Below are 23,111 nucleotides of genomic sequence, written 5' to 3' on the forward strand. Positions count from 1 at the left end.
TAAATTAACAATAGAGAGAACACTTGCAACAGAGTCAGCTGCTGTCCCTCAGGTCCTGAAACTTAATTACTACGGGGTTATGGTTTGGATCTACTGCACAGAAGCGACAAACCTGTGACTGAAAATGGATTGCATTTGTTTTATCTGAGCAGCACAGTCGTGTTACTGTAGTTCCCTCTTGTGAAAGAAGATTGAGGGAGCAAAACTACTGACCCATTTTCCAGGGAGAATGACGCGCATCCTGGAGTCCTATTCAAAAGCCTTGCCTGCCATCCAATGCTATTCCAGCAAATAACTTGACACCACTCCGTGCACTTGAGTTCTGGCTTCACAGAACAGTGAATACCCACAGCTCAAGTAGTAAGCCCTTACTCACACAATCCCACTCTTCAAAGGTTGCTGCCAATGCCCCAGAGAGAAGTGACAGGGAACTCCATATACACACACACGCATTTTTATTTTAATAAATAGAGTTTCACAGGCTCAGGCTTTTTATTTTAAATCACATATACAGAACAAGAAATGCCTGACCAAGTAACATGAATTAAACTACTACCTTGGGAAGGAATACATGCCCTCTGTAACACTGAAGACCTCAATTTGAAAGGGATTTGCCAGCAGCAAATAAAAGCAAATTTGCCAGCACAGTGATTTACTTCACAGATCAGACAACTTGAAAGAGATGTGGCCAAAGCAAACAAAGTGACCCTAAATGGACCACTTGTCTTTATAGTGTCACAACAGCGTAAGGAAAGCCAAGAGCCCAAATGCCTCAACTTCCTAGTGCCACTTCTGGATGAATATGTATGTCTTCACATCCTTTGAGCAATACATTCTAACCACAAGTAGAGAGGCTAAGCACAGCAGGTATGCAAAATTATTCCATTGAAGAACAGATATTGGATGACACAGTAATGTTATATTTCAAGATTTCAAATTAGCAGATGCTTTTGCATCCCCTTCAGTATGGCAGTGGAACAGATCCCACCTTCTCTCATAGAGGTTTAGTCCAAAAACTTCCTGTTGGCATTAGCACCGAAGAGAGCCACTCTGATTTCTGGCATCATCTGTGGAGAAAGAGCACATCACTTCCATGCAATGGGCAATACAATTCCTGTATGTTCCTCCTGCAGGCACTGTGGGATAGCTAGGCTAGGCTTCAAAATTAACAAGTCAGTTCATTTGAGCTTTCTGAAGTCTTTATCTGATCACACATTGCCTGCTTCTCTCTAGACTGGAAGGACTGCCTGTACTGCAGCATAAGAAATAGATGCCAGAGCTAGTTCAGTGGTTCTTTTTTTTTTGCACTAGGATTTAATAGGTCTCAGCCAAAGTTTCTAGTCCCAAGCTTGCTTCAGTTAGCCTCAGAATTTCAGCATCCTGACTGCAGTGTAGTCATACCAAGTCTTTCAGTATCATAATTTATAGAGTTTTATGCTCAAGCTTAATTCAAAAGGGATCGTTCTGGGGAAAGCCATGTTTGTTGCAGACAAGCACAAACAGTAGGTAATTTAGTTCTTTCTATTAAAAAATAACTTCTTGTCATCCACGTTGAAATCTGATCCCATGCATTATTGGTGACACATTGGAAACAGGAGGATTTAATTACAAGACCAAACTAGTTAATTGTACTTTGTTCACCTCGGCTGTTAGAGAAACTCACCTGCTGGGCTACAAGGTCCAGTCGACTTTCCAGGGTATTGGAAACCTTAATTTTACCATCACTGTTGTAGATTTCAACACCTCCAGCACTAAAAAGTGACAAAAAAAAAAATCAAATCTGTGAACTCCACGGGTCAGAGTCAGAATGTGGCAGAGATACTATCGTAAACCAGCGTTCATAAGCAAGTCAGATACACAGATTTTTATTTCTAAAAAACCAAACCTTTTGATCATGTGTTAATAGGAATCAGCACAAAGTGATCCAGTGAAGCAGCAGTGCAAAGCATCTTTGGAGTTATCAGAGCCCACAGCCACGTGCAAGGGTCCTCAACAGCATGATCTAAATCTTAAGTGGAGCTATGAAATTTGCCACTTCAAAACAGCTTCAGACTCTGGGTTATTAAGACAGCTACCAGATTTTGGAAATGAGGACAACTGATAAAAGAATTGTTTGTTGGTCCATACACAAAGATCACTATCAGAATATACAGCTTTGTGCCATGTTCTTTAGAGCCTTGCAGACAGAAGAGACATAAACCCCATCAAGTGATTATCCTGCAGCACCTTATGACTCAATTTGCTTCATCTTGAGACAGAAAGCAACATCCACATCCTCTCTCTTAAAAAGACCAGTGGTTAAGTTTCTATGTGCAGTTATCCTCTACTTCAGTACTGTGTGAATCAGGCTAGAGGTTGCACAAAACTTTTACTGACATTTTTGACTGAGACACTGCTTGTCTGGAGAAAACTGCAGAGTCTGTGCCTGATTAACACAAAGAAGTGCCAAATTTCACAAGAACAGCAGCAGACACTGTGAGGATGTTCCATACTTAATTTTCTAGTGTTCTAGTACAAGCTGCGTCTTGAAAAGTTGCATTATGTTACTGCTGTGTATAAAACACTCCCATTTTCCTTACATGTCTTCTGGCAGGAAGTTGTCTTGGTCAATGTGAACATCCACATCCCTTTTTATGGCATTTTTGTAGACAGGAATGCTCTTCTGTACCGCACTCTAGATACAAGATAAACCTCCAGTTAGCACTGACAAATGCTATTGCACCACTCAAGTTTGACCACTCAATTATTTGTAGTAATAAAATAAAGGGATTGAGGCCTCCTTTTTTTTTTAATTAAGCAAATGCATTTCAGTTTGGCTTTTGAGCCAAACCCAATTATTATTCTTAATACCGTAGCAATGTATAAAGTTTCCAATGTAACATCCAAGCAAGCAAATGATCCCCAACTTTGGAAGCACACTTGCATTCTTGCATTGTATCTACAACAGAAGTGCAACAAGCAAAGCTTGTTTTCACGTCACGCAGAAGGGATCTGAGCAGCAAATATTTGCAGTCAGGTCTAGGCCTTTGTGAGCAGGACACTGTCAAACCATTCCAGGTGTCTTACCTTAACCATTGGGAGATCCGGCTTCCTGCACCGAACAACTAATCTGGGCTCGAGCAGCTGGTAGAATCCCTGCACGGAACAACCATTTCAGGATCGTACAGTCAACATTTTAACTGTCTTAGAATTATTTAACCCCAAGAAAGGAAAGAAGCTGATCAATCTGAAATCCAGAACCTGACGACATCAGCCTCTTTTACTTAGGTCTTTGGTCACAAGTTCACCTCATGCAGACATTCTGTGAGGACAGCACCAAGACCTGGGAAAGAGCCCAAATATGGATGATGGGTTTGGAACTCAAGTGCAACTATACATGGAATCATAGGATTGTGTTGGCCAGTTAATGTTCATGTATACACAAGGAGCACTGCTGTCTACATAGACTGAGGATGCAGCCAGGCTCTTGAAGACATGCAGTAGTTTCAGATGCCTGTTCTAATAACTCCTGTCTTGCAGTTCCTGTGGTAATATCTGAGACTAGAATAGATTAAAGTAAGTTTAGTTCCAGTTTGAAGAGATCTACAATGATCATCTAGTCCAACTGTGAGTACAGACCTCTCACTGGATCAAATATAATGAGCCAAGACAAACGTGGCCAGTTTGCAAGAGCAGGACAGGTTTGCTTCATGTACAGCAATACCAGACCTGAGTGTGGCAAGGAAACCCCACTAAACTGGAGGCCCAAGCTGGTAGGAGACACTGCTGAGAAAACTCAGCCATCCAGCTGTGACAGGAGAGCTCGTGGGTGGCTCCTGGGAGTTCACAGAAACAGGACTAACCCGTACCAGGAGGCGGCACCAGTGCCCACAGGACTGACCTGGCCAATGCCTGTTGGATTTCTGGCAGTTGATTTCTGGGGCTTGAGGACGTTCTTCTAGGTAAGCAAAGCTTTGATTTCTACTTCATATGCCCCTCACAGGCACATGCCATACTGGAGTAAATTTGTCAAAGCCAGGGCTTATTAAGTCTCAAACATCCAAAGGACTTTAGAAGCGGATAACTACTCACTTCTGGGTTTGGAGAAACAGCCTTTGTCAAAGGTGCATTTGATCCAACTAATTACTACAGGAGCTTAATGTGTGCAGCCTAAAATGTGCATGTTACAGTGTAAGTGTGCACATCTGCAATTATTCCTACAATGGAACTGCTGCTTGGCATCCCAGGTTCTACCCCTCAAAATAAGCTGCAACCTCTTCTGTTCAGAATCCAAGCCTGAAACATATTGAACCGATGTTTAAAATCCAAAGATCACCCAGCAACATTTGATCCAGACTCCAATACAACTGTAATTTCCAGTGGGTTATTTCTGACAAAAGAAACTTAGGGGGATAGGGCAGCAATGATCTGTGTTCTACAATTTAAATATTTACCTGTAGAACTAGTCCATCCAGCAGTGTCTGGTACCTGGCAGTATCCTTCACCACCTTGGCAAGTCTCTGCTTGGCCTCATTCAGCAAATCCTACATTCAGAAGAAATCAGATCAGCAGAGCCCATCTGTTTGGCATTTGGTTTCGTGCCTACCAACTTTCTGTACTTCTATTATAGCTATCACACCCTGCCAACACGTAAATGTACACTCCAGCTGGTGTTCATCCAAGCTAGACCTTCATGTCTGTGCATGGCACACTATCCTCTCCAAACACTTCCCTTCTTCCTGCCCTGATCTGAACTCATTAGAATCTGACAATAACTTCTTTCTCATGAAAAAGGGAGAGCTCAATAGTAAAAGGATAGTACCTGTAGTATTAATTCAGACAAACTAAATATGTTGTAAATAAATGCTTCACGTAAACTAATAAAGTTGTCCAAACAAGTTTTTCAGCTTTATGGTCAAACAAAGAAATCTAATCTATCTTTCTAATCAAATAATATTCAGGTTAGGTATTTTTTAATTGTAAGCAAATGCAAGTCAAGATTTGAAAGAGAGAGCTTATTTTTTAATTTGAAGAAGTTGGTCTTGATTATCTTTATTTGACAAATCAATACTGGATGGGATTAAATTTTTAAGAAATTTGAGTCACCTCAAACACAGCTCCTAGAACTGAACCATCATAATTACTTCAGATAAAGAAACTATGATTTGGTATAAACCCTTCCCTATTGTCCTGCCTCATGGCATTTAGAAGAAGAGTGCAGGGTAACACAATCAGGATGAGGATATAACACTATCACAATTTAATGTTATGGTCAAACCTAGTTACTCTGCCCTCCCTAGAGCAACACAGCATTTCTGGAACTGCTCATCTCTCTTCACAAAAGAAGTCAAAGATCTGATAAGGGAAGAAAGAATGAGCAGCATGTGATTTTAAATGTCTTAAAATGAGGAAGAGTGTTTAGAATTACTCAGAAGCATGAGGTTGAGTCAGCAGATAAATGAGGAAGAGATTACCCAGCAGAGCCTATCACAATAGAGTTAGTTCTTCAGCTACCCACCTTCCTCCTCTCTGTGAATACAATCTAAAGATTGAAACTCGTTTAAAGAGTCAATAAACTGGTGATTTTCTTCTGCTAACTCCCTTTTTTCAAGGTAGAATCAACTTGAACATTATCCTTTATCCATTAGCTTTTATTTTTGACTTCCACAGGACTCTCAGCTTTTCCAACAGCTCAACAGCCCCACCTAGCAGAGCACGGAACACAGGAACTGTCTCTAACAGGCGTGGGAACGCAGCACAATGAGCAGAGTGAGAACACACTGCACGTGGTGTAAGACAAACACAGTAAGCCCGACCTAAGCCCAAACGTAGCCTGCTCTGATAAATGATCACTCACCCTGTAAGTCAAGACACAGACTGGTCACCTACTAAAACAAGAAGCAAAGCTTTTCATGTAATAAGGGCCACTGAAGGAGACAGAAAAGCCCAGTTAATGGTGTTTTAAGCCTCCTTGCTTACACCACAGCAGCTTTAACACAGAAATGTTGCTTGGGGCAAAGAGAACCTCAAACTTCTACCAGCCGTGCACGAGAGAGTTCCTGCTCTTTAAAGAAACAAGCTGTTGTGCAAATGACAGATACAACAGTGCCTGCAATGTTCCTGGGAACAGGAAAAACTGTATTTTCCTAAAGGAGCACGTAACAGAAACAGTGAAAATAAGCTAAAGTAGATTAGCAAATCTGGACTAAATCCTTAATGCCTTTTACGAGCAGCTTGGAAAGCCACTTCTGTATGTTGAAGCAAACGTCACTCACTCCCAAATCCTATTTTTCTTTAGAGAATGGTTACATTTCCTAACACATGGTAGAAATAGAACCTCTGTGTATTTACTGGAGAGATACTCACTGCAATAAGGTCATCCCTTGCCTTGAGGACCTTCAATCTTGCTTGATTCATCAGGTTGGACATCTGACTGCAAGTTGAATGATATACGTGAATCAATCCATCAGCCTTTGACAGAAGAGCTGCAACATTTAACTGTACACTTTAAATTTAAAGATAACAACACTACAACATTTAATAATGAAGCCTGTTCACCTGTTTGAATCTGTTTCTGAACCTGCACAAATGATTAAAATGCAGAACTCTGCCCTTAAATAAGGACCCACCCAAAATAAACCTGATGTGATCATTTGTCCCAGGGTAACAGACCAGGGCAGATTTCCAGAAATTAAGTACATAAAGAAACATGAAGGATCCTTTCATCACTCTTCCTAAAAGTTACACTACTGTAGCTCAGCTTTGACAATTTCTCCCCAGAAGAAAAACCTAGAAACTCATAATGAGAATTAAATATATCATCAGTTTGCCTGTTTGCCAGGGAAAAAGAGTTTTGTATAAAATTAGCAATAAAATGAGAGGTCAGGCTTTGAAGTCAACCATCTAACCTAAGCAACTCACATTTTCTTTTGCTGTTCTATTTGCTTCTCCTTCTTTTCATAATACTCCATGATTTTCAGCCTCTGTGTCTGAACAAGGCGACCCTTCTCAATGTTGAATTCTTCTTCTGCCTATAGTAAAAATCAAATAACTGAAGTGGAAATTGATTCCATGGGCTGAAAAAAACAGAATCAAAATGTAACAGCCATTCTTCCAGAGCACATTCACAGACAAGATAGGATGATACAATTTATGGTTCCACATAAAATAAAACATTTCGACCAGTCCTCAAGTCAGAGTGAGTACAGGATGTGTTCTGCTGAACTAGAACCTTGCTCACCAAGATAATGCTTATTTTATTAATTGACTGAGGCATGTTTCCTTGCAGCATGTATTCCTCAGGCACAAAATTACCAAATTTATATATTATATACTCTTACACAAAACTCATTTTAGCTTCAGCTCTGATTTGTTTTTACAGAATTGGTCTCTTTTCTGGCTACAAAAGATTCTACCTAAAACAAGGTACCCAACCCTCAGTGTCCACAAACGTCATTACTTTAAATAATTCTTACACAGGGAGAGTGACAGTATAGATGTTATTTTTGTGCAAAGCCTAGCCAGGCAGTACGTGAAAACACATGGAAAACTCCCCTATTTATACCTGAGAATCCAATCCCAACCTTTGACTTCTGTTTGCAGATCCTCAGGAACACCTGCTTTGGTGCTGATTAAATATTTGTGTAGATCTAAATGTTTAAGGGAGATTAAATATTACTAGTAATGCATATGCTGAGTCCAACACCAACAGGGTGTTTCTGTACTGGTATAATGCAGACTGTTAGAGCTGTAAGGCATCATTAATCCTTCTTTAGTAAACATCTACACTCTAACACCTGATTAATATTAAACTTGGTCTCTTGTGGCTTAACCTAAGTGAAGAATTCTGCAAGAAATTCAACACATGCCTTAAACATGAACTGATGGTTTAGTTCCCCAGGATCCTACTGAGTCACATGTAGAATTAAGACTACAGCTGCCTACACAGTTTTAGGTACAGTTATGAACCAGTCTAACTTTCATCTTTTACCATTTTGGGACATGTATGAGTTCTTGTGCAATATTATAAGTAGTTATAATAAAACAATACTATAATTGTTAGCACAAACCTCAGCAGAATTAATAGTTATGAAGAGAACTCCTTCCATCCTCAGTGATATCAAGGGGAGGAGGTGGGGAAACTGTTTCACTTAATCCAATCCAGTCCCATTATCACTCAGATCTCCTGATTGCTTAAAAAAAGGAGTGAACTTCCATATGGATAAATTTTTATCTGAGAACCACTAAGGAAACTTAGACCAAAAAATAGCTCCAACTTGTTTTCATCTATCAAAAGCTAAGAAAAGTTAACTTTATTTGGCACACCATTTTTTGCTTTGTAATAACTAAACATGAAATCAGCTGTAGCTTACAAAGGTGTTCTAGGCCTGCTCTGACTGCAACTATCAAAACAGGATGCCAGATGCAGTTTTCCTTTTGCACTTACTGACAGTGAACTTCCATTTTTACCTTTGCATCTATTTCTTCAGCCTTTTCATTGGCTTCCTGCTCAATGAAAGCCATCATATGCTTGATCTGTAACAAGAGAGAGGAAAGAAAATATTTTGTGTAGGAAAGCACTTTGACTAGAGGAAGTAGGTGTATATATTCCTCATTTGTACAGCAGGACCCTTCATATCAATTTACTAATTCATATAATGTTGTTTGCAAACAAAATTAAATTGAGCATGCAGGCCAAAGAATCAGTTCATCTTAGCATTGACTACAAGAAAATTATTTTTCCCAATAATTCTACATAATGGTGTTTCACTGGCTATCACTAGAAGAATGTTCCTCAGATATGCAACCATACAAAAAAACCCAACCAACCAAACCCAACCATACAAAAAAAACCAACCAACTCAAAAGTAAATTTGTATAAATGCGAGGCTGGGTATTTTTCATTCTTCACTAATGAGACCAACTTTTTGGCCTCCGGGGTTTAGTTAAAAAAAAATATTCAAAAATCCTCACACAGGAAAATTAGTCTGTTTGTTATGACATTTACATGAAACAGAGAAGACTAACATAGATGGCATCTGAATGAACCTGGGCCTTCCACACTCAGTGACCAGTGAAGCAAAGCAAAGGGCTACTGACCACTCTGGTCAGACCTGTACAGCCAGAAGTTCCTTCAAACACCTGAGAAATCTTTCCTGAAAAAAAACGTAATAAATTCTGTAAAGATCTACAGGGTCATTAAAAAATGCTGCTACAAAATTACTTTACAAAGTAGCTGCATGTCAGTTTGGAGGAGCTGGGGAAGGAGACAGAGGCAGCAGTGCTAGTTGATCCAGACCACATCAAGCATATCACATGCTGCTTCAGAGCCTGGTATGCACCAATATGTTCCACTTGGAGAACATTTCTGAAGCCACCTCAAAACACTATAAAGCACAGGTCCAGCATCTTAAAGACAAGGATAGTAATTATACTGAGCTCTTCTTATCTATCACATGCCTTTCTGTGACCAGGCCTAAGGTCAGGATCCCATTGTGAGGCAAACCATAAGGACTCATGACCACACAAACTGCAGCTGGGAAGGGGTACATCCATTTCCAGGGGCAGATGGAGCAGACCACAAAAACCTACCAGCTTTTTGCTTGCACTAAGTGCTGAGACACGTTTTGCAGACAATCCAGTCTGAGTAAACTCACACAAAAGATTCTACTTACAGAATTTCATGTTAAAATTTAATATTTTAAAGAGATTAGGAAGGTGCCAAGCAGAGCACTGAGCCAAGGTGCAGAACAGCACTATGCCCACAGAGAGGAGAAAACAGAAGTGAACCAACAAGTGGAAGATTTTAAGCATGTGCAGTGGAAGAAGTGAACAGTAATATCCACATCCTCAAATCAAATCAGCAATTTTTTTTCTAATTCCAGTTTGCAACACTTTGAAGCGTGTGTCTACCTACAGCATCAGTTTTCTATCCTGCACTTCAGAAAAGACAAGAGAGGCACATAAAGTAAGGAAATTATTTTGCTGAACAGACTATTGCTGAAGGAGACTAAGAACTTTTGTATAACAGCAGCAACCCTCACATTACTGAGTCACTTCCTCCAGCGTGGTTTGGTTTCTGAATTTTGGAAAAGTACTTCTAAAAATTCTGGGTGTTCAAGAAACATCCTCTGCATACAGAAGAGGAACAAGACGGAAGTAAGTTAATATGGAACTCACTTCCCCTGGTGAGACTGAACAGTGTTACTTCCTTCAAACGCTGCTGTACTGAAATCCTTTTTTGTTTTTTACAGACATGAAAAGAGGTCCACAGTGAGATTTTCACATCTATAAATAGGATTAGTTTTAATAACACTAACAAAAAATGTATTTTGGAATGAGAGACTAATTTTAAAGTATTACTTCCTACAGAAAGGAAAAGAGGGTTTGCCTATCAGTAGTGTGATTATCCTTTCCATAGGAAGTTCTAGATGTTAGACTGGCTGTAGCTGGAAGTAACTAGATGGAACAATCTACTAAACACCTTTGGCAGAACAGAGCAAACAAATCTATCAATGGGAAAAATCCTTAAATAGAGATGATTTTCAAAGTGAAAATTATTGAAAGTGCCATGGTGAGTAGGTAAGAGGGCCAGTTGGCAAGTTCTTGCCAAATTTATACACATTCAGGACTGCCATATCATCAGCATTCTCCTTTCCAGTCAACAGGATCATCCAAGGCTCAGGAGTGTAGAGCACTGACAGGAAAGCTGCAGATGTGAAATGCTATTAGAATGTTATGTTTAGTACATCACCAGAGCCTGAACTAACCTTTGAAGTTCAGGTCCATTATGGCTGAGCAAGACCACCCCTAAACCCATATTTATTTTTATTATCTTCATGGAAGAAGCACAAAAAAACAAACAAGCTTTGTGGATAAAACGCAATGTTACAACTCTCCTTTAGGAGGAAGGCAACCCATTGATTTTACTTTCAATGCGATGCTTCCTTGCCAAGAGACTATGTTTACTGAATGAGAAAGTGAGACACCAAGTACTTATGATGCAAAGGACAAAGGGAACTTGCCTGATCTGCTCATCACCTGTAGGAAACTCCACAGACCAGTGCTGACTGGATCCGTGCAGCCTTTAACACGGCACACCATTTCCAACCCAGCTGAAAGCAGCTTTTTTAGGCAGGGGCAGTGTTTACTGTCAACAGGGACAGGCTGTCCTGCCCTGGGAGGAGGTGTCTGCAGTCAGACTTACTGCAGGGTTGTAAGTTTCCATTTCAAGCCAAGCCCAGGCTGCCCCACTCTGCTTAGATGTGAAAAAGGCATTAAAGAACAACCAAACATTCCACCCAAAGGCTAAGGTACAGCCAAGTGGATGTAGCACAGCTACAAGCAAAAAAGAGATGGAAAGTCCTTAGAGAATCATAGAACGGAGGTTGGAAGAGACCTGTGAGATCACTCAGCCCAACCATGAACCCAGGACTACTCCTGTAAGCCCTAAACCACTAAACCATTAAAATGTATCACCCAGATGCCTCTTGAGCACCTTCAGGGATGGTGACTCCTCCACCTCCCTGGGCAACCTATTCCAATGCCTGACCACCCTAACAACGAAATTATTTTCTTCTAATATCTTCTGAATCTCCCCTGTCTCAGCTTAAGGCCATTTCCTCCAGTCCCCTCACTGCAGAAGAGACCGGCCCCGGCCTCCAAACATCTACCGCAGCATCTAAAAAGCCAGCACTTGTCTAGGGCCGTGTGTTTATGTGCCTTGTGAAGTGCAGCTAAACCCCGCAGACAGCGAACAGCCTGCTCATGAACCCCTTCCTTATAACCCGGCACAAAACGTCACCAAAACGCTTCACGGAATAAACCAGTTTGCTCAGAGACTTCTCCTCCGCTTCCTCCTTTCCCAGGGGAGCGCCCGGCTCCCCCTCGCAGAGCAGGAGACACGATTTCACACCCCTCAAAGCCCGAATTAGCCGCCGCCGCCGCGGGGGCCGGGGCCGCTCCTGCCCGCGCTCCCCACGGCTGAGGCCCCGCGGGCCTACCTGCTTCTGCACGTCGGCATCGCTGAGCGCCATGGCGGTGGTGTCTGCGGCGGTGACAGTGACGGTGACAGTGGCGGTGACAGTGACGGTGACAGTGGCGGTGACAGCGGCGGTGTCCGAGGACGCGCCCGGTGCCGTCGGTGCCCGGAGCGGAATCACATCCGGGTCGGGTCAGGCGGCCGCGAGCCCCGCCCACCCCCCCTCCCGCGGGCCAATAGCGACCCGCGCGCCGCGTAACGTCACGCCGCCGTGCATGGCGGGGCGGGGCCCGCCGGGGCCGCTCCCGGGTGGGCTCTGGGATGCTTTGGGATAGTTTGGAACGGCTCGGAGTGGCTCCGCGCCCTCCTCAGACAGCCTGTGCCAGGGCTCTGCCGCCCGCAACGTAGAGGTTCTTCCTCGTGTTGAGGTGGAAACTTCCCGTGTTTAAGTTTGTGGACATTGCTCCTCCAGCCCTGTCGCTAGGCACCACTGAAAAGGGCCTGGCACCATCCTCTTGGCACCCACCTTGAGGATAGTTACGTGCATTGATTAGGTCCCCTGTCAGCCTTCTCCAGACTAAACATGCCCAACTCCCGCAGTCTTTCCTCATAAGAGAGATGCTTCAGACCCCTCATCATCTCTGTGGCCTCCGCTGGACCCTTTCCAGCAGCTCCTTGTCTCTCGCTGAACTGAGAAGCCCAGACCTGGACACAGAGCATTCTGCGATTTCATGAAGAAAAAGCAAAAGGATGCAGGAAATAAGTGGACAAGGGGAGGGGAAGGACAGCCTTGCAGCAGCAGGGAGGCTGGAGGTCACTGGCTGTCAGGTGGAGCGGGCATAGGGGAAATCTTGTGGTGGCCCCTTGGGATGGTTGTGCTGCTGTGATTAACGAGCATTTCATTGTCGTATACACGGTGGGGATCCAAGGCATTTTTTATTTATTTATTCGTTATTTATTTATTATTACCTTCTGTGATGTGGTAATTCTTCAGAAGTTCTGTTGCTGCTGCCATTCTTTTCTTTCCGGCAAAATTTAAGGCAATCTTCATAACCTGTAATAGTGTTCGTTTATTCTAGTTGGCAGGAAGCTTCTGTTTCTGTTCTGCAGGTACATTTACTGGAAAAAAATAGAACCCTTCCTTGTGAATCAAGTGTAAAATGTGGCATTTGTCACATCCGTGCTTCTTCCCGATTTATTCCTATTTCCTTAATTTTTACTGTGCATTTGTCACACCCGTGCTTCTTCCCGATTTATTCCTATTTCCCTAATTTTCACCGTACTTTTCTGTGTGAAAAAAAAAAGCTTATTATAAAACTTTGGTAACTTTGATTTTTTTCATATGGCAATTATGGAGTGCAAGAAAATCAACTTGTACTTTGGGGGCTTGAGAATACTTTGTATTACTTCGGGCACCATCTAAATGATATTACATTATAATACATGTGAACTACGTTCAGACTCGGTTTGTTTTCCTTGTGGCTCCCCCATCCTTGCGGGGGGGCGGGGGTGTTTGAGGGGGATTAACCCGCCCACGTGACCTGGGGGTCGGGGCCGCGGAACCTGAAGTGCCAGGAGGTCCTTTTGCTCCGAACTCGCGGTAAAAGGCGGAGGGGTTGGCAGGAATCCCCCACATCCACATTTTCCCCCGTATCCATAGGAGTTCAAACACCGCCCCCTCCCCCCCGGCAGTCACGTGACGGGGGCGGGGCCCTGCCGCGCGGCGCGAGCCGTGACGCGCGGCACGCGCCGCGACGAGCCCCGCGCGCGCTCCTCCCCCCCGAGCCCCCCCCCGCCCCCTCCATCATGGCGGCGGCGGCGGCAAATTAGGGCAGAGCCCGCGCTCACCGGCCGAGCGCGCGCGCGCGCGCCCCCCCCCTTCCCCACCTCACCCCACACACACACACCCACCACACACACACACACACACACCGCCCCCGGCGGGAGCGACCCGCGAGCGGCGGCCGCTCCTCCGCCGCCTCCTGTTCCTCCCCGCGGCGCCCGCAGGTGAGGAACGGTAGGGTGAGAGCGGGGAGCGAGCGAGCGGGCGGGCGGGCTTGCTGCCTATTTATTTACATTTATTTGTTTATTTATTTACCTTTACTTATTTATTTATTTGGGAGTGGGGAGAGCGGGCACCGGCGGCCTCGCGCGCGCGCCCCCGTTCCGTGAGGGGCTGAGGGGAGCGGGGGGGGGGGGGGGGGGGGGGCCGGGGGGGCGCCCGGGCCCCCCCCCCCCCCCCCAGCCGCGGGGGGCGCGCGCCGGCGGCGGAGGCGCCCCCTGGCGGCCGGTGTCGCTCCCGCCCCCGCCGGGGGCCCCCGCTCCGACCGAGACACCCCCGGGGCACCCCCGGACACGGCGGGAGCCCCCGCGGAGCCCCCGCGTCCCCGCCGGCAGCTGTGGGGTGGAGGAGCAGAGCCGGCGGCTCCCCCGCCGCAGGGGCCGCGGGCTGCGCGTCCCGCACGGCTCCGCCGGTGACTCATCGCGGCTCCGAGCCCGCCCGGGTATAAATATCTCATTCATCGCCGTAGTAACTGAGGGGCTCACGCTGCTCTGGCGCTGCTGAAAACTTGGAGCCGAGTTTTTGTCGGGCTCTCAAATCCAAGTAGGCAGAAAGTGAATGGAAGGTTGTTAGTGAAAGCTGGGTTTGCCGCGGTTTAATGTTGTGGTGAGGTAGTTTGAAGCTGGAGAGGATCGAGGACCTTTGCAGTGGGTAACTCACACAGTTTTTGTTTCTCTTCCTAGAAGAGAAGTCACACCATTTACCTAGAATACTCTAATTATATTTCCCAGTAAGGTTGACTACAACCACTGCCCAGATAAACGACCATAGTATTTTCCAGTATTTCTATCCATTAAGTGCCACCAGAGGATCAGCAGTGGATGCCATATCGATTTATTTCCAGTAGGGACTGACATGTTTGAACTCAGTAGGTCTCAGTTTATTGAAAACAATTTCTTAGTCATGCTTTCATATACTGTTGGAAAAGTACTGTGAAGAATTTTTATCTCCCAAGTCGATCACGATCAAGTGTCTTGGGTAGTCCTGCCTGTTATGTGAAGTGTGTTCAGAGGCAAACTGCTGCAAGGTTGAACTAGTCCACACATGCAGGTCTCATCTGAAATCTGTACACAAGCCTTCTGGGAAGGTTGCAGAGCGCTTGAATATTTTCCATCTTGTTGATATGGGGTGTGGTTTTTCAACTCCTTGAATTTTGGTACGTTTGGATAAAGAGCACGGTGTAAACCTAAGGCTGTAGATACAGCTGAACTCACAGGGGTTGCCTCTTGCAGAGGCTGGTATCAGGAGGTTGACCCAAACCGTGAGCATACCGGTGTCAAGCTGCCCTGAAAATGATTTGAACTCCGTTTTGTTGCCTCTCTACATTGCCTGTGCATGCTTGAGTGAATCCTTCTGGCTGAGGCCATTCATGCTCTGAAATAATTCTGCAGCACAGGAGGTGTTCTGCTAGAGCTGTCTGGGGTGATTAGGTTTGTAGCCGGTAAGTGAGGCCTGGTGACCCGGGCTGTAGGTGGGAAATGCATCCAGCTCCAGCCTGACTCTGTGTCCCAGTGGAAGCGAAGGGCAGTGGTGCTGCTGTTTGTAACAAGAAGGCAGTCTGTGACAGCACTGCTGCTGTTTCTGAAATACACAGTGACACTGATCACCTACTATTTTGTTTGTAAACACGCAGCAAAATACTTCGTGAGGCTGCAGAAGGGCAAGTCTCAGACCTGCAGCAGCCGAATAGATGCACGATAGATCCATGGCAGCTGCTGAACTGTTTCGATGGGCAGCGTTGTGGTGCATTTTGGGGGTTGAACGATGCACAGTGAAAGCTCGATGCACGGTGGCATTTTGCAGATAGGGACTGAAACACAGCAGAGCCTCATCGCTGGGGGATTATATTCGCTGTATTCATTGGTAGCCTTGCTTTGCCCGTTATCCAATGTATAACTCTTCTGTGGATTAGGACGTGACAGACTGCATGAAGAAATGTCAGTCTGGCTGGAACTCCTGTTCTCAGGTCGGTTGAGCAGCTCAGCCCACATGGAACAAGTGACAGCAGGGCTGGAGGAGTAACAAGCTAAGTAAGCTTCAACAGGTATAGCCTTCTGTTCCTCCAAGGCTGCGGGAACTGAGAAAGGTGAATTTTTTTGTAGGGAGCAATTGGTAATAATTTTGATCTCTGTAGCTTTTTAAGGGCAATATTCCTGCAGTGAACCTGTTAAACCAGAAGTAACCCTCTAGCTCTTGCTCTGAGACTTATGGAGTCTGTATAATACCTTATTTCCTCTGCTCTGTTGCATCTCCTGTACAAGCTTATTCTCTTAAAGTGTTTCTGGACTCTCTTCCATTTTGCTCCTTTAGTGGAAAGCTCTCCTTCCTCTGATCTGGTCTCTCAAGCTGCATGCCCTTTTTCAATCCCACTCATTCCTGTAAAATGGCCTTTTCTGAGATATTTACAGTATCTGAGTCAATATTTCTGTATTTCTTTTTGTAAACAAAACCAGTAATTCACAATTTGAAATGAGTAATTTGGTTGCTGTGCTGTGGGCTTGTCTCAAAGGAAAACCAGGGCTTCTGAAGTGTATTTCCACTCATGACATTCTTTTGTGTGAAGCTGAAGATTTCTCCCATTCAAGTTCTTAAGTCTCCCTTCTCATCTCAGTATAAAACTACCTCTCAGAATATATTGACCAAAGGGATTATTTTTTTCATCCAAAGCTGGGTTTTGTCATTCTTTTCCCAGGGAAACCTTAGCCACTATTTAAATACGCTGTGGTCTGATTCTCTCCCTCTCTGTTTTTTATTCCCTCCTCCCTCCAGAGGTGCTGAGCTAAGCAAGCTGAACTTTTTGTGAAGTAGGCCTCCCTGTTGCACATGGATCAATGTGCTGCTCTGGAATCTCTTGCTTATTGTCATCAACTTTTTTTCTGTCATTTTCTGCGCTGTGGAATTATATCTTGAAAAATAATCTTTGTCGTACGTCCAAATTTGTTCTTTGATCCACAGCCTAGTTTCTGGATGTCTCTGGACCATCTGTCAGGCTGATTCTTTCAGGAGAGATCAGTTCAGGTTGTCTGGAAGGGCTCCCATGCACTGTGTAGGCATTGCGGGAAGCACGTTGATTCCAGGGCTGTGGATCTCTGCGGAACAAACCAGAACTGAAATGCGCTGGGGAGCTTTTGCTTTTTGGTGAATGGCATCTTTCCCACCTGGTGATGTGAACGTGTGATGTGGTGGTTGTGCATGGGGATCTGGTCTGAAGAGCAGATCTGTTGTTAAAGGATCCTAAAGTCCTCAGAGCAGCTATCTTTCTCCCAAATCCCCTTGTTTTATGAAAGTCTCCATTTATGGAAGCAGCTGAAGGATAACTGTTCATTTTGAAAAAGCTGTGCTTTATCTCTGCTGTGATTTCTTACTTTTCTGAAGTAGGATACGGTGCCCATAGAGCATTCTGGGATGGAAGAGGCAACATAAATGTAGGATTACCGCTCCAAGGGAAAAGGGATGAGGGTTGACTTGAAGTTTCGACATTGTTTCCTTCCTAAATAAATCATTACTTTGGTTCAAGCTGCAGGAAAGACACAACTGAAGCTTTCTGGTAAAGGCTTTCAGGCATTTTCGAAGACGTGGTGCAATAGTAGAGTCTTCATGAAAGAGTCCTTTTCTGTTTTTAGTACTGAATGAGTTTCAGAAACTAGAGTTTCTAAAGATTAAAGAAAGAACACTTAGCCAATTTTACACCAACTCTTTTCCTTTTGCAGCTTTTAGTTTGATGGGTAAATTTTTCTTTGCCAAGCTACCTACTCACACAGCAACCATGCCACAGCACAGTTCTAGTTCTGTTTATCCTCAGTAACCACTGTACAATTGCTGGTAATCCGAATTCCTCTTCAGGCAGGAGGGATTAGAAGTTAGCCCAGACATCTTGAATGACTAGACAGGCCAGTGCTTTTCTTTTGCTTGCTCAGTTTACTATTATTATTTTTAATCTCAAGCCATCATTTGCAGATTGTGCTTTGGGTTTGAAACCTGGCCTTCTCTCTCAGTCTCAAGGCATTTCCAGTGTAATCGAGAACTCTCTTGAGATGGTCCAACTTCCATTGCCTGTATATAGCATTTTGCTCATTCTGACTGCTTTAAACTTTAAACTTTTCTAAATGCAACTGCAGGCTTGCACTGTTTAAATTGTCTGGCTCTTTCAGTGTCTCTTTAGTAGTATGAAATTTTTTGTGTGTCTTTCATTTGGACATTCATTCTGATGGCCAAGAATAGGCTACTACTTGTTTGGGAGTGACTCTTTGAAGTCATGGAGAACTTAACTTTCAGAGTTTATCATAAAACCCTAAATATTACTGTTTGATTCATTAAGTTGGTAGCATGTTGGAAATAGTTATCCAGATTTCACCCAAAAAAAAGAGCTAAAACATGTTGATTAATCTGAAACATCCTTTCAACCTGTTGCTTGGCTCTTTTCTCCACTTCATCTTGTTTTCTGAGGTTTTATTTTTTTACCTTGTCCTTCATGACTGTTTTCAATTTCTCTCCACTGTCGTGTTTCCTGCTTCCTTATTTGAATGTTTGAAAAAAGCAACAAAAAAGAAGAGTAAAACATGGAGGTTCTTTGGCCAGATGTTGCTGTTAGGTGTGGCTTTCTGGTTTATACTTATTAATGTCTGGGTGAGAAATCCAGGACACACAACCATCTGTTCTCCCAATCCCTACAATAATGTGGAATTTTCTCTGTTGACCATATGTTTTCTGTTGCTGTTGGAACAGTGAAATGAATTCAAGGCAATTGTGGTCACTTTTTCTGCATTGCAACTTTTAAGCATCATAACAGTGAACCTGAGAAAGCAGAGAACTGGGAAAATATTCATGGAAGGCTTAGAGGAAGAGAGATTCCTCCTTTCTTCTTCAGGGGAGGAGAGATTCCTCACAACCTGTCTTTTTACCTCACATTGTGGTTAAGTAGGTCTTCAGAATCCGCCAAGACCTCCTTGTGTGGTTGAGCTGGGAGGTGTTGGGAGGAGGACGTGTGGTGAGGAACTGTTCCGTTTGCTTTCAGGTGAGAGTTTGTGTGCCGGGCAGGAGCTGGGCTGGGGCGCAGTTGGGTTTGCTCTGCATGGTTCTTATTAAAATAAGAATGCATAGGATATCAGGGCAAAAACCTGGATATTGCTTCCGGATCGTTACGTAATTCCTGGTTATGTATGAGTTCACGACCTGTTGCAGCCTTACAAACAACCAAAGAAAACCCTTTGCTCTTCCCTTACAGTCTTCCCGGGCTCCCCGGAGCACTCCTGCCGTGCCCCACAAGGACACTGCCGCCTGCCCGCCAACCTGATGGCGTCCGCTACTGCTGTGCCTGTAGGATTCCACTATGAAACCAAGTACGTAGTGCTCAGCTACCTGGGGCTCTTAGCACAGGAAAAGCCGCAGGAGCATCCTCCTCCTCCTCCTCCTCCTCCTCCAGCTCAAGGTAACATTTGCATATTCATCTGTACCATTTACTTGTGCAGCTCTGCTTGCAATTAGTTCTTGGGCTGTCGGCAGAGTGTGAGCCTGATGTTTGGTGTGATGCATCTCTTGTTTTATTCCCTGAAAACTGAATGAATTTCAGTTGAAATAGAAGAGATGTCGATGGAAACAAAGCTGTTTGTATGTAGATGACTGTTTTAGTTTGAGCTACGTCAAGGCCAACTGGTGTTTATGAAGCAAGTAAGTGGTTTTAGTAGCTGCCTTCAGGCCAGGAGGGATGAATATATATTGTCTTCATTGAATTTGAGCCCATGCTTGCTTTTCTGGGGACACAAGTGGAAGTAAGCAGGGGTGAGGTGGTGTTTACCAGCTGAGTGATGGCTTGAGCAATCTCCTGTGCTAAATAGTTTTGCCCTATTACATTGAGGCTTCTGTTGTTGTCAGTCAGTGGTAGTGCTGAGCCGCGGCCTATGCTGCACCTATTTATTTATTTATTTATTTATAAGAAGTCAAGGACTGCATGGAGTCAGATGGTTCTTCCACAACAGGTTTATGCATAAAAGAGGTTAAATAAATAAATAGAAGGCAAAAGAAGTTTGGTAGCTTGTGTTTCACATAAACCGAGGGAGTGAAGCTTCTCTCTTTTTTGTGGTGGCAAACACTTAAACAATGTTGTTTATCAGGATTGCTTGGGTGACTTGCCACTTCTTAATGATGTTTCAGTCACTAGTAGTTCCTGTGATTCAGAACTTATTCTGATTAAAGGAGAATTAGAAATACCCAAACCAGACAAAGACAGTCTTTAAAATATTTTTTTTGAACAAGCGTTTAAGAATGCATACTGTGTCATTTACTGAACTTAACTGTCATGAAGTGAGGAATTCCTGGAAAGAAAAGATTGCATCAAAGTTATGACAGAAATGATTTTCAGTTTGGCACTAAAGCCTATAGCATATGCTGGTTGTATGATATATAATTTAATTCATAAAATTAGTCTTAGTATATTTAAGATATGTCTGCTACTTCCACTTTGATCTGTGGTCCATGAAAGGAGAGGCACCTTAGTGCTAAGATGCTGTTCATAAAACCCCTAGTTGAAAAAAGTGCTTATTTTAGCAATAATGTCTCATTCTGAATATCCCATCAAGTTATAACTGGGCTGTAACTGGAAATGTATTGAGTGCATATAAAGATTCAGTGTGTAAGAGTCTGCTTTGTTCTTATAAATGCAAGATTCAGAAAGGAAACTGTTAGTCTTAAAGCTTTTTAAAAACAATTTGGCTGTAGTTACCTTTGAAATATTTGCAAGCTGAGGGGAAACCCTTCAACTGATTCTCATTACTGAAACCTCTCAGCTTCTAATTTGAATTGAAGAGCAATATTAAAGCTTTCTAAAGAGGAAGCTACAAATGCTTAAATAAAAATTTTGTACTCAGGTAAGAGGACTTCAAAGCTCCTGAGTGCAGATAACTATTGAGTCTACATTTCAGATATTGTTTAGATATGTTAGCTTGTGTGACAGCAGGCTGCAGCTGGATTTGCTGTTAAAATACCCTAAATCATTGATACTTTACAAATCTGTTCTTTCATCCTTGTTGCTTTAAACCTTCTCTTTTAAACAGGAAGTCTTCCTACATTTTCCCACCTCATTCCCAATACCAGACAGTGCCCACAATGTCTCCTCCCCTGGTCATCTTTCACTGTAAATAGATCTCTCTTTCAGTATTTTTACTGCTTTCTGGTCAAAGCCTCTGGATAAAATAATTTCCCCTTACTTTTAATTTGCCATCTTGTTTCTCACTCTGTTTTTTAAAGCCTTAGATGGACTTCAGGCTTTGTTGAACTAAGTGCAAACACTTTATCCTTCTGCTTCAGGATTTGTTTCATTCTTTCCTAACTCTCTTTTCCTGGTGCTTTTCTGCTTTCCATGCACCTGACAGCTTTCATTTGTCTGACAGCTACTCTTTAAAAATCCTTTCTCCTGCTTCTTCCCTCCTCACTTGTAAACAAAGAGCGTTTCCCTGCGCTCTCAGGATATGTGTGGCAGCAGCCCTGTGGTTATTTAGAGGTGCTGTATCCATCTTCTCTGACTGCTGAGTAGTTTGTATACAGTCTGTATCTCCTTGTTGTCTGGCACGTGGCTGATGCCTCCTTGCTGTACTCTGCCCCATGTGCTCTATATTCTCCCCCAGGAGAGGAGTAATATCCATAATGGATATTTCCTGCCCTGCTAATGCACTGCTGGGACATAGATGGGTGTTACAGCATGGTCTGAGAACCTGATAAGAGCAAGAGAGATGTGAGAGCCGGTAAATGAAAATGGACAGTTGTTGTCTAAAATCCCGTCATGAGGAGGAAACTTCTGGGGTTTGGTAACTACGACATAGGAGGGCAATAACAGCTTGACACTGCATCGTGCTTGCCAGTGTGTTTTTCAAGCACCATTATCAGTCTGATGATCCCAAGTTCCTCCCATTGTTGATTTCTGTATCACTTCAAAACACTGGTTAGTTGTCTTTCTACTCTGTATGGTTGAATTGTGAATTGAGAGGATTTCAGTAAAAAGCACCTGTTGCTTAACCTTGTTTTGCTTTGATTTGGTTCCTGTGCTGTCAGACCTGTCATGGGAAAAAATGAAGCAGTGATTTGGGCTATTGCCTGTTTCCTTTTGAGGTGCAGAACACTTCTTTATTTTATGTTTCAATGAGACATTGACTCTGGTTTATGGTGCTTTCCTTTGTATATTCTTTTTAAATCCAAATGAGCCTTTACTCTTAGTCTGTTTTCTGAACCACATTACATTATAATGGGAGTATCCAGAAAGACTAGTTTTACTTTGCCCTCATAGTTTTAACCTCTTTGGTCTCCCTGAGTGTGGGAGAGTGAGGGACTCCTCTAGAGGGCAGTTCAATGCAGGATCCTGATTACAGCCTCCTTGTGTCACCTGCTGGAGGATCTTCTGCCTTTCCATTGCATGTGTACAGAACATGGGAAATAAGGAAATAAGGCACACTTAGTTTTAAGGTGTTGTTAGTATTTCTGTACTGCTTTTGAGTCTCCTTCTGTAGCAGTTTTCCAGATTTCAAGCAAAGTTTCAACAGTCCAGTTAAACCAAAGATTTTATCTGATGGGCCCAAAAACCCAACCAAAAAAGCAATCCTTCCCAACACGAGTTGGAAGTTTATCTCTTATCCTACCAGAACCGGTAGGAGGGATTAAATGCTTTTGTCCCTTCCCCTTCCTTTCCTCCTCCCATCACCTGCCACAAACCTCTGCTTTCCTGCATTCCTTACTAAAGAGTTCTTTTTCTGATGTATGACTTTTTGTTCCAAAAACTCAGCTAAGATTAAATCTTTAAGTTACTTGGTAGGTTTCAAGTTAAAACTTCTCATTTTTTGCAGACATAATATGTTTTGCAAGACTGATGGTTTTCAGAGGGTTTTTATTTAGTGAATGGAAAATTCAGACAAATTACACAGAAAATTACCTCCTGTGTTTCCCTTTGGATCTCTTGGTTGGTCTTGATTTTGTTGCAAGAAAGATGGCTTCAATTACAATCGCTGAAATCACTTTCAGCTTCAAGCAAATAAGGCCAATCTAAGTCAACACCTGATTAGTACTTCCAAATTTTTGTTTAGATCTCTTCTCTTCAATGCAGGGACT

General features: G+C 43.4%; 2 protein-coding genes across 2 annotated transcripts in view; one reads left to right on the forward strand and one right to left on the reverse strand.

Moving 5' to 3' along the window:
• Nucleotides 1–438: 438 nt before the first annotated feature.
• ATP6V1E1 (ATPase H+ transporting V1 subunit E1) lies at nt 439–12,168 on the reverse strand. The gene is made up of 9 exons (XM_027680753.1): nt 11,982–12,168; nt 8,449–8,514; nt 6,901–7,010; nt 6,346–6,412; nt 4,434–4,523; nt 3,067–3,135; nt 2,580–2,674; nt 1,664–1,751; nt 439–1,067 (listed from the first exon to the last, which is right to left on the reverse strand). The coding sequence occupies exons 1-9, from the start codon at nt 12,012–12,014 to the stop codon at nt 1,005–1,007; spliced, it is 681 nt and encodes a 226-aa protein (XP_027536554.1). The 5' UTR covers nt 12,015–12,168; the 3' UTR covers nt 439–1,004.
• Nucleotides 12,169–13,751: 1,583 nt separating this feature from the next.
• The window catches only part of BCL2L13 (BCL2 like 13), a 40,204-nt gene continuing 30,844 nt past the window's right edge, over nt 13,752–23,111 (forward strand). Inside the window, exons 1-2 of the mRNA XM_027680754.1 lie at nt 13,752–13,966; nt 19,246–19,449. Of these exons, the coding sequence (XP_027536555.1) occupies nt 19,314–19,449 (136 nt within the window). The 5' untranslated portion in view covers nt 13,752–13,966; nt 19,246–19,313. The remainder of the gene's footprint in view (nt 13,967–19,245; nt 19,450–23,111) is intronic.

Source organism: Neopelma chrysocephalum, unplaced genomic scaffold (genome assembly GCF_003984885.1).
Source record: "Neopelma chrysocephalum unplaced genomic scaffold, ASM398488v2 Primary Assembly neopelma1_59, whole genome shotgun sequence".
In the NCBI taxonomy this organism is placed as follows: Eukaryota; Metazoa; Chordata; class Aves; order Passeriformes; family Pipridae; genus Neopelma; species Neopelma chrysocephalum.